Below are 12560 nucleotides of genomic sequence, written 5' to 3'. Positions count from 1 at the left end.
GATTATATTCGGCCGTTAAAAAATGGTGACGTTTGGTAATAACTGAAATCCGCCATTTTGTATTTGTCAAAGTATACATTAATACATTAATACGGATCATCCATTTACAGTCATTCAAAGCTGACTTTTTCATGGTCACCAAGGTTTTACGTTTAGAAACGTAGGACGTAAAACTCCCGTTCCAATTTGTGTCTTGAGAAGGAATCTGGGCAAATTATCGACACCGATTTTATTCAATGAAAGGTGTGTCTATTTTCTATTCGTCGGATATTTCCGTCTATTTCCGTCATATTCCGCAATAAACCAATAAACACAAGAGACTGCATCCGGTTGAGAATTTGCGAAAGCCAAATGTCGAAAATGGCTAGGAAAAACTTTAAATCAGGTATTCAAACCTACTTTATATATCGTAGAGAGAAATGCATTTATTTTCATCAATATTTAGCTTATATTTGTGCTTTTGGATTACCGGCGAAATCTGTAACTCGCTGACACAAATTTTATAGAGAAACTTCTACTAAGAAACTCCAAAATTGACATATCAATTTCTTAGAAAACTGTCACAAGTGACACAAGATATATTTATAAAAAAAAATTCAAATTGCATTTGATATGGTTTTCCTTTTTTGTAAACTATTTAACTATCTAATAGTTCAGCTCAAATCGACAGATGCAGGTACCTACTATTGCACTATATATCGATGAAATCAAAACATTGTAAGGGCCGAGGATATTCGCCACCCGGGTGGTAAACAATTATTCGCCACCCTCATTTTTTATTTGCCACCCGTTTTTAAAACTTTAATTTCTCTAGAGACTGACATTATTAGCTGTGAAGGCTATAGCGTTACATGCATTATAATGTTTTTTTATGTTCATTAGAAACGCTTTTTTGCAATTCCTTTCAGAAAAATGTACGAAATAATTGATAATCACTGTCCCATTGGATGGCTATTTATAGTTAACCGGTGTAAAGTCAATTTGGCCACCACTTTTTTGAATCACTTCTATGAAATTTAGTCTCGATATTCATGTCACCTACAAACTTCACGTGGCTCTGCATTTGTTTTTTTTTTTAAGCCCAGAAGCGTTTTTTCTTGACATTTCCCGGCAAATTTAAGGATTTTTTATATAGTGTGTGGGAGATCCCACCCTTTGAAGATTTTCAGAATCGGATTCCCAAAAACGCGAATTCCTGACATTCCCTATTAGTTTAAGAAAGCTGAAACAAAAGCTGAGGGTGGTAAAAAAGACCTTAGGGTGGTTAACAAGAATTGTCGGTGGTACACAAGAATTGTGAGTGGTAAACAAATATTGGGGTGGTATACAAGATTTGAGGGTGGTGAACAAGAGCTGGAAGTGGTAAACAAGAACTGCGGGTGGTGAACAGGAACGGAGGGTGGTAAACTAGACCTACGAGTGGTAAACAAAGACCGAGGGTGGTAAACAAGAGCTGAAGGCAGTAAAGTTTTTTGGATAGTAAACGGGAGCTGGGTTAATCAATAACATCTAGGGTGGTTAACAGCAACAAGAGCATCGACTGGTGAACAAGAGCTTAAGGTGGTTAACAAAAGTTGAGGTTGGCAAACAAGAATTGCGAGTGGTAAACAAGTATTGGGGGTGGTAAACAAGAGCTAAGGGTGGTGAACAAGAGCTGATAGTGGTAAACAAGATCTGCAGGTGGTAAACAGGAACGAGGGTGGTGAACAAGAGCTGAGGGTGGTAAACAAATGTAGGTTGGTAAACAAGAATTGTGACTGTTAAACTAGACCTACGGGTGGTAAACAACAGCTAGGGTGGTAAAAATAACCCAGGGTGGTGAACAATAGCTGAGGATGGTAAACAACAACTAAGTAGGTGAACAAGAGCTTAGGGTGGCAAACAAGAGCTTAGGGTGGTGAACAACAGCTATGTTAATGAAACAAGAGCTGAGTGTGGTCAACAAGAATTGTGAGTGGTAAACAAGTATTAAGGCAGTAAACAAGTATTAAGGGTGGTAAAAAACAGCTAGGTTAATGAAACAAGAGCTGAGAGTGGTAAACAATCAATTACTCAGGGTGGTAAACAACAGCTAGGTTAATGAACAACAACTAGGTTGGTAACAAAGAGTTGGGGTGGTAAACAAGAACTGTGGGTGATATACAAGAACTGATGGTGTTGAACGATAGCTAAGGTGGTAAACAAGAGCTGAGGGTGTTAGGGAGGTAAACATCAACTAGGTAGGTGAACAAGAGCTGTGGGTGGTGAACAGGAGCTGAGGGTGGTGAACAACAGCTAGGATGGTGAACAAGAGTTGAGGGTGGTAAACAACAACTAGGTAGGTGAGCAAGAGCTTAAGGTGGTTAACAATTGTAGGTGTTACACAAGTATTGTAGTAGCACCCAAGACCTGGGTGTGTTGAACAAGAGTTTAGGGTGGCAAAAATAATTGTGGGTGGTAAACTAGAGTTGAGGGAGGCTAACAAGAACCGAGGGTAGGTGAACAAGAGCTGAATGCAGTAAACAAGATTTGGGGTGGTAAACAGGAGCTGGGTTAATGAACAACAACTAGGGTGGTAACCAAGAGCTGAGAGTGGTAAACAAGTATTGTGAGTGGTAAACAAGTATTGAGGGTGGTGAACAACAGCTGGGGTGGGAAACAACAGCTATGTTAATGAAACACAACTAGGGTGTTAACAAAGAGTTGTGGGTGGTAAACAAGAACTAAAGGTGGTATACAAGAACTGATGGCGGTGAACAACAGCTAGAGTGGTGAACAAGAGCTGAGGGTGGTAACCAAGAACACAGGGTTATTATCACCCGTACACATTACTTACCACCCGTCAGTATGGTTTATTACCGCACGCCTTATTATCACCCGTACACATTACATACCACCCGTCAGTATTGTGTATTATCGTACGCCTTATTACCATCCTTACACATTACTGACCACCCGTCAGTATGGTTTATTATCGTACGCCTTATTACCATCCGTCAGTATTGTGTATTATCGTACGCCTTATTATCACCCGTACACATTACTTACCACCCGTCAGTATTGTGTATTATCGTACGCCTTATTATCACCCGTACACATTACATACCACCCGTCAGTATTGTGTATTATCGTACGCCTTATTACCATCCTTACACATTACTGACCACCCGTCAGTATGGTTTATTATCGTACGCCTTATTACCATCCGTCAGTATTGTGTATTATCGTACGCCTTATTATCACCCGTACACATTACTTACCACCCGTCAGTATTGTGTATTATCGTACGCCTTATTACCACCCTTACGCATTACTTACCACCCGTCAGTATGGTTTATTATAGTACGCCTTATTATCACCTGTACACATTACTTACCACCCGTCAGTATTGTGTATTATCGTACGCCTTATTACCACCTGCTATGTCTTATTTTTTTACTATTTACACATCTTCATCAACCTCGACAGTTGGAAATCGAAAATAAGAGTAGGCTAATGTCGCTGTCCCGACAAAATTTCCCTCATTGCACACTGCATGGCATTTGCCCATCCTCAGTAGCCCATACAGGTGCAGAAAAGTAGGACGTAAAATTTTTTTTTATTTCTTTTTTTTTCTACGGATTTCTTATACAAACGTATGATACTAAATTTCATAGCAACACTAACAGGGCCTTTTGGGATGTATGCTAATTTGGTGTAAACAAAATGGCGGAATTTCTACTTTCGTTTCATTGCAAGAAATTCAATTTATATTAACACGGTCTTGTCTGAACCTGACAAAATCCATTAGAAATTACTCAGTCGACTAATATGTCACTGAAAGAAACAATTATATCAAAAAGGCTGAAATTTCATGAATTTTTAGAGATTTTTCTGCCACCCGGATGGCAAAATAGTCAAATTAATGGACGTGGACTATTCGCCACCCGGGTGGCGAATATCCACGGCCCATTGTAAGAACTGAACTGAAGTGTAGCCTACTCTCCGACCATAGTATAATTTTTCTTTCAGTTTACGAATAGTTCTTGATCTAGAGCTATTTAAAATAGAATTTCCTATGCTATTGCATGATTTTTGTGTTAGAATGCATCAGGGTTTATAGAAGTTGAAGATCTGATGATATGAAAAAAGAAGCTTCACTCCAATGGAACTTAAAATTCTCTTCTCTAAAATCACATTTGAAAATGATAAATTTTTCATTGGTGCTCATTTCATGCACCCTTTGAAAATCTAAGACTTGTGATTCTTTACACTGTGAGTGTAGGCCTGTGTTATCAATTATAAATATTGTGGACAGTCAATAACTGAAGCAACTAACCTAGTACCGGTACCGGTACTAGTACCATAATGTGAAACATGAAGCATTGGAATTGCATCTATGACTACCAGTATTTTAATTGGCATTTTTTCTACAAAATTATATGCACCAGAATCCATTTATTGAAACTTTTGCTTCAAACTGACCAAAGTTTTATATTGAAGTATTGAACTGTCCGAATTCTTAGCCCATTTCAATTAATTCTTATTTCCCATCAGTGCTTTTTCATTTTCGCAAACTAAAGTGCATGCAGAGAAAAATTAAAAGGCAATCTATCGGATCAAGGCAGAAGGATAAAAAGAACCGGATGAAAGCCAGAACTGACCTTGATTTTCCTACTTTCTCATTTTTGATTTGATTTGATTTGATTTGATTTAAAAGGCAATCTATCGGATCAAGACAGGAGGATAAAAAGAACCTCATGAAAGCCAGAACTGACCTTGATTTTTTTTTTAGTAGAGACCACACCAATGTTAAGGGGGCATTAGCAGGCAATTCTTTCCACCTGAAAATGATAAGAGATTTGATAGTGGTGGTCAAAGCTGGACCAACTTAGTTCTGGCCCCACCCTCATGTAGAAACACCATGATTTTAACACCCTTGCGTCTTACTATTACGATTGTTTTTTTTTTTTCAGACCATAGTTCTACTATTCATTTTGATTCTAGAACCAATACTGTCATGGCACAATCTTCAACCAGCCATAACCATGTCAAACAAAAGGTAGGAATCTTTAAAGTGATTGTAAACAGGATTTTTATTTATCTGTGGCTGTTGCAATTCCACCAAAAGTAAGCTTTTTTTTTATCGTTAAAACTGCCATTGACATAAGGACCTTTGTGATAGTGACGTCAGGAAGTTAAGTGGATCTGCAAGAGATCCAAATTTTTAGTAAAGTGTCACTTTCTATCTATTCTTTTATGGCAAGTAATAAACATTTTGGTACGAAAACAATAAAATTAAATAGGATGGGCTAGTTGGTTAAAGCGATAAAATCTTTACATCACATCATTTGCTGGGTTACATTTAACAAATGTGTGAAAGTATGGTGACCTTGAAAAAGCCAGCATTGAATGACTGTAAATGGATGATCCGAGAAAGAAAAGGACCAGCTGGTAGTAAGAATCTTTGTTGACCTTGTTGATTTTCTTTCCAAAATAATAAGATTTTAATACGGTATTATAGGTGAATGCAGTTAGAGAAGTTGTACCAGGGAAATCATTTGATGAAATAGTTTTAGTTTTGCAGTATTATGATTATAATTCAGAGAAAGCTATTCAAGCATACTTAGAAGGTAATGAAGTTTGATTATATATTTAGTTTTTTAGGTTTTTTTTTATTTAGCTGCATCTGCCAGCTGAAATTTTGATATTTTTGCAGTCATCTTGGCACCTTACCAAAATTGACCCAAATTTGGTCAAAATGGTCCCTTAAAAAAGATCAAAATGACCCCTGGACTTTGGTCAATATGGACATTTGAAATAGTCAAAATGGTACCAGAATAATATTTTATTTCATTGAACAATTTTAACGAAAATAACTTTAAACCAATTTTTTGCAGTTTGGATCATTAGTACTTAGTTTATTTATTCAATATTCATCTTAGTTCATTTACTTAGTATAATATACGATATATGATAATATGATACAGTGATAAACTTATATTACTGGTATATAGTTATTGTTATGATTATATTAATGATAATTATAATGAAACACTGCTTTGTCCAGAGAAGATCACACAATTTTTAAAAAATAACGCATAGGAGCTATCTGATTTGATTTCCTGTATTGAAATGTGCTTATTTTGCATGATATAACAACAAGATAATGTTGGTTTGTAAATTTTATTGTTAGTAGTATTGCCTTTGTTCAGATAACATCACACACTTTAAACAAATAACTTTATAATTGAAACAGATGCTATTTAATCAGTGTAGTTTTTGAAAAACATTTAAAAATTTTTTTATTTTGATAAACAATATTTTTCATGTTAGATTAATAGGCCTCTGCAAGGGCTTGGTTACACAAAAAAATACAAAAACACCTAATATTAAGGTGGAATTGCAAGTATCACATAAGTATGACTGAAACAAGGAATAGTGCAGATCAATTTTATCAGTGTCCTTGATGCACATAAAAAGTTAATAATAGCTCTTCAACAATCCTGTGATTTTATATACATTTTTATGAAGGTTGTATTATCTATCTGTGACTTTGTTATAGTGGTTATGTTGCACTGGTAATTTTTTTCTCATGTAACTCTGCACCTTGAAAACCTTGTTTTTTTTCTGAAACAGATGGTGCTACAGAAGCTTTAACTCAGTGGCATTTCAGTGGCTCTAAGGTTAGTGTGTATTCCATGATATTCACATTCAAGTTTTAGAACTTCTTTACAATCCCTTTAATATCAGGTGCCTATGTAAATCACAATATAGAAATATAAAAACGGAACCTTAAAAAACATGTTGTTACTCAGAGTTTCACGATTGCGATCCTCAGATAAAAGACCTATTTTAGCCTACTGAATTTGGTCAAGTTTATAAGAATTTTGAAGAAGATCATAATTGTTATTTTTACATTATTTATGTGTTTAAAGGTGCAGAATAAAAGGAAAAAGTCTAAGAAAGGACGCGCAGAAGAAGGAGCAGATAACTCTTCTACCAATTCCTTACAAAATATCAGTAATAATAATAATGATGAGAAAATTCCAGTCATCAATGGGGACCATACAAACGGTATCTAGAGCTTTTTGGATTTTTCAGATTATATTCTGTAGGTGATTTTAGAATTAGAAACATTTGAAAGATTACAATATACAGCTCAACATTGTGACAGGATAGCATTAAGCTACGGTGGAGAAATTGATGGTTTATGATATTTTTTTGCTTGTTTTTCAGACATATCCAGTCAGGCATCCATACCTATATCTTCTGGTCTAGACCAGTCATATCCAGATAAATCCAGTTCTATGCACACATCATCCAATGAAAATCAGGTTGCAGACGCTAAACCACAACGTAATAAAAGCTCAAAACATAAACACTCAGGTAGGTTTTTGATTGTTTTTGTGAATGCTATAATAGAGTTATGAAGAGAAAGGGGTCTTCAGCAACTCAGTGAGTTAGATGCTTGCTAATGCTGCTGTTTTAATCTTAATTATTGTACACAGCATGATGTTGTTCGTCTACCATAGTACATGTAAAAACATTTTTTTGGGAGATGCAGTGATTTAAGCTGATTTTGCATACCCTAGTACTCTGACAGCAGATCCCTTTATAATTAAAAAAATATACTGTGTATAATATTTGTTTGTTTATGTCAAACAGAGAGTGATTGTGGGTTCTACTCTCAGTCTGCATGTGAAAGTCTGGTAACTGTGAATTAATCATATTTCGTCATTGTCTTAGTCAACTCAGTTATTAATGAATACAGATAATCCTGGAAAGACCTATAAAGGACTTGTGTTAAACTTAAAGTCCTTTTTTCCAGGTCACCACGCCCATCAGCCTGCCCCACCCCCACCTCCTAAAGAACATCATCATGGGCGTGTAAGAACAGTCAGTGAATGTAGTACAACTAGTCTTGGTTTGGGAGATAACTTTACTTACAAAAAAGCTGGTAAGTTTTAAGGATCTGGCTTACTTGAGGAACTCAAGGTCTTTATTCAAAAATGGATCAGAACACCCATAGAAAGAAAGTCATTATGACTGGCCTTGAATGTGCTGTTATCCCATACCCCATTCACATCACATCAGGGAATGGGTAGGGTCAGATTTGTTAACTTAGACAAAAGGTTTCCAAAAACTTACTGATATTACATAAACAAATTATATGTAAAATCAATGAATGAAACATTGTTAAAACCAAGATTGAAAGAATGGTGATTTTAAGAATAACTGTAATCTGATTGGATAATAAAACTAAATATAAAATTGAATTTAGCTATTGACCAATCCTATAACTAGAACACTAAAATCCTTTAAAGTTTTAAATAAAGAGCTTTTAAGTGAAAATTTATGGAATTCGAGGACTTGTTAAGAAATAACATTGATTGTTTTTTTTTGCTCCTAATTCATTACACTCACTTGAACATGTTTTGAATCTTCTCTAGGTTTAGAAAGATCAGTGAAAGATCTACAACGACAAACAATTTCATTAGAAAGATTACGTTTAACTTTTGATTCTGAGATGGAAAAAGGACCAAAGAAAATTAAATCTGTCTTTGAAGAAGTCAGAAAAGCGTAAGTATTTCTTAAAGGTATACTCTTAGGTATCTCTTAGGATGACGAAAAACATTAGAAGCATTTTTCAATAATAAGTTTAATGGATATATTATGTGTGTTATAGAGATTCAGATTTAGTCATGGCACTGGTAAGTCCAACTGATAAATATATACTCTTATTGACCAAGCTTGAGAGTTATAATTTTATGCCCATTCTAAGATATAGTAAGAATTTAAGAATTTGTTTATAAGTATAAGCTTATGAGATAGTTGTTGAGGGCCATATTTCTCAAGATGATAGCAATTGAAATCTGTAGGAAGAGTGAAATTTTTTATGACACAAAAGTTGATTTAAAGAGATTGTTTTATATTGTATTAGGCAACAATTGATGTATAGCTATATGAATAGAGTAAATGTACATTTTTTTTTTATTTCTCATATAGTTTATATGACAGAGAAATTCAGCTTATTATAGAATTTGAACAGATGAAAATGCAATGCAGTAAGTATTAAAGGGATTTTAAAGAGGTTTTTTGATGACACTGAAAGCATTCCAGATATCTGGGGTTCTTGCAATTCCACTTAAACTAAGCATTTTATGAGGTCATTTTCGCTCAGGTCCTTATGTATTGTTTCAGTCATTCATTCATTCAATAATTTTTTGACAGAAGATGTATTTGAAAGCAGACAACACCTAGCCAATGATTTAAAGAGACGGATAGCAAATGCTGATGCATTAAGTGAACATGACCTATCAGAATTACGAGCTGATGTCAAGGTTTGTATCTTTAAAGTGATTGCAAAGAGGCTTTACTATTCTTTTTATGTTGATTGGCAACACCAATTGCATTGATTTTCACCATTCCAATTTCAATCAGACTTTCTTGAGGTCTTGCAATTCCAGTAAGTGTTGTGCTGTAGCTTTTGAAAAACCTGTGCATATTATTATCAGCTTTGGGACAGTTATTATCAATATCCCCAATACACATAAAAAGTTTGGAAAAAAAAAATTTCAAAGTGATAATGTGTGCACATGTGTATATTTTCAACGCTATGATATTCGTAGCCTATTAGTTCTTGAAATGGCAGAAGATACATCTATTCTCATATAAATAGCCACAAAAATTTGATATGCCAATAAACGTGGGAAGTTTGTAGGCTTATTGGATATGATATTGAATTTCAGCATTTTGTTAGTGAGAGAAGATTAGATGAAGATCTAGCTAAAACTACCCGGTTTATGTATGCACCAGATCATATTCTAGAGGAAATTAAATCATTTGGTGAAAGTAAGTACCACATTTTTGTTACACTTTCTCATACTTTTAAAATTCCATTTTCTATTTCTTACACTAACTATCTTCATGAGGATTGTGCACTGAAAGCCATTTTGGGCAGCATTTCAATTTTCCTGGACCTTTAACATGCTCTGCCTCTAGCACAAATGAGCATATTTTTTTGTTTTTTTTTGCAGTCGTTCCTTTGAAACAACATTATACAGCCCGCAGACCTTCTACATCTTCGGTTGCAAGCAGTGGACCAAACCATGATCTTCATCCACCTCACACAACACAGCAACAACATCATCATAAACTACAACATCATAACACAACATCAACATCAGATACAAAATCATCAGCAGGTAAAATTCGTCTTTAACTTTATTTTTCATCTGATTGAATACGGTTTTATTTTTTTTGTTTTCTTTGGTAATTTCCACTTGGCATTCATGATCTAATGAAATTGATTTGCAACACATGGTTCTAGGTCATTTGAAATATTCAACCAATCATATTCTCTGCACCATAAAAGAATAAGCAACTACATGTTCAACTTTGATGTGTATTATCAGCTCATTGAATAAAATATTGTATGATTTTTCTGTGTATAGCAACTACAAATGGTATTGATAATAAAACTGATGATGGTAATGAATCAGATGAAGCTGAACTCACAGCTCAAGATTTAGAAGATTTACAGCAACGTTTACAAAACTCTCTACGTCTTAGTAAGGTAAGAGTGTATTTTGTTCAATATTCTCAAAAGTTCAATATTGATCGAACATAAATTATACCAATTTAAAGATAGTCATCTATATGTTTGCTATGCCAGTTGATTGTGATCAATTTCATCTACCTGTGACACTTTTCAGTTTGGTTTGTTTGTTTGGTAAAGGTAAAGACAGCAGTGACAACAGTCTAAATATAAAAAATCTCATCAACATTCTGTTCAATGAAAATGTGTTCAGTGCACAGAGAAAGAAAATACTTATTTTGTTTTTATAAATGCTAATTGATATTTCAGGGAGGACCTAGAAACCGTCCTAGAACAGCTAATTCTGACCAAGGTATTGTTAGTTTAATGTTATTTTTGTGTTTCTATGATTTTCTAAGCGATCCACTGACGTTCTACTGTCTAAATATTCATTAAGAAACTTGGAATCTCTGAATTCAGAAGGCAATAATCAGATTTGTCTGAATCTCTGTATATTCCAAATTATACAGTGTATTCATATTTGTATCTTCCTTTGAATATAGATAATTATTTGTTATTGCTAATAATGCATATACATTTAAAAACCACAATACAAATTGAATGGAATGGAAATTGCTTTTATATAGATGAAACCTATTTTTTTTTATTCTGCCCATATTCAGGTTACTGCATATACTCATATAACTGTACCAAGACTGAATGTGATGTTTTAATTTACTTTACCCATTTCAAACTTATGTTTTTTTTTATCTTAGACAATGCAAAGCGTCGACCACAAGAGAAAAATAGTGGAAAATCAGGTGAAACTAGAAATAGAAGTCCACAAAAATCAGATAAGAAATCCACAGAGAATGGTCCAAGAGGTCCAAAGAAGGAGAAAGATGGCCAGACCAATGGTCCGAGAAGTCCAAAGAAGGAGAGAGACGGCCAGGCCAATGGTCCAAGGAAAGAAGGAGAGAATCAAGAGAATGGACCAAGAAGGGAAGGCTCCGGAAGAGGAAGAGGGGGAAGGGGAAGAGGAAGGGGTGGTCGTGGCCGAGGAGGTGGAGCTAGATCACCCAATAACGATTCAACAGCCAATACTACTCCTGGTTCAAAAACGACTCAGGCTCCTCCTTCCACTAATGGGGATTCTGCTGCACAGTAAATACAGATAGGAAGCTAGATATGTGTTTGGGTAGTCTGAAACCTGCTGATCCTTTTTTTTTTCCGGATATTTCAGTGTAATCTTAACAAATTTTCTCCCACAGTCCTGTTCCAATGATTATTTTCAACCGATTAAAGTGTGTTTCTTAACAAGGATGAATTGTGGGAGAGCAAAACCCATAGTAGAGCAATATGTTAGTTATCAAGAGACAGGTTCTTCATGACATGCTTTGATTGGTTTAAATAATATCATTAGAACAGGAGCACAGTAAAACCTTGTTAGATTACAATGGAGATGAATAAAATAGCCCAAGACAAAAAAGAAAGAAAATTGCAATCTGATTTTTATTAGATTAATGTATTAGAGGCTAGGTAAGAGTTGTGGGCTAGGATTAGGGGACGTTGAAGGTCATTGTACTTTACATAGAGTATTCTTGGTTTTGGTAGGTAACTTGTTAACTTACATAATTGAATTCATATAAAAATGATATATGAAAGATAAATTTCACATATTAAAGAAGGTATTAATGAATAGTGCTATTTCTGCTGCAATATCATTTACATAAAATGTTGATATTTTTTTTTGATTTTTGGCCCATAAACTGCTTAAGTTCCATTATAAACTTACTGAAATGTGATGCCAATAACTTTAGATTTTTGAGAATAATTTTTTAACTTATTAAAATGGATTTGATAGCTAATAATTAATTGAATGTATGTAACACTTGAGTAAATTCTGTGTAATTGAATGGATTTAGGTAAAGTTTAGGTTCCTTCCAAAAATAAACTTGAAAATTCAAAAAAAATAAAGTGGACTACTCATGTTTAGGTTTTGAATAAGAGGCAGATGTACACAAATATCTTTGTCTGAAAAAAGTATGAGTTTGTTGGTTAG

General features: G+C 34.5%; 1 protein-coding gene across 1 annotated transcript; it reads left to right on the top strand.

Moving 5' to 3' along the window:
- Positions 1 to 360: 360 nt before the first annotated feature.
- On the top strand, positions 361 to 11981 carry LOTGIDRAFT_237429 (hypothetical protein; the record flags this gene model as incomplete). Its single annotated transcript, XM_009046792.1, has 15 exons — positions 361 to 385; positions 4935 to 5020; positions 5483 to 5591; positions 6598 to 6644; positions 6897 to 7035; positions 7198 to 7347; positions 7790 to 7918; positions 8412 to 8541; positions 8648 to 8748; positions 9163 to 9302; positions 9711 to 9813; positions 9999 to 10166; positions 10416 to 10537; positions 10829 to 10871; positions 11275 to 11981. The coding sequence occupies 15 exons, from the start codon at positions 361 to 363 to the stop codon at positions 11664 to 11666; spliced, it is 1884 nt and encodes a 627-aa protein (XP_009045040.1). The 3' UTR covers positions 11667 to 11981.
- Positions 11982 to 12560: the final 579 nt, after the last annotated feature.

The sequence above is a fragment of the Lottia gigantea genome, assembly GCF_000327385.1.
Source record: "Lottia gigantea unplaced genomic scaffold LOTGIsca_107, whole genome shotgun sequence".
In the NCBI taxonomy this organism is placed as follows: Eukaryota; Metazoa; Mollusca; class Gastropoda; family Lottiidae; genus Lottia; species Lottia gigantea.
Note: the sequence above shows the minus strand (reverse complement) of the source record. Positions and strands in the feature narration are given on the sequence as shown.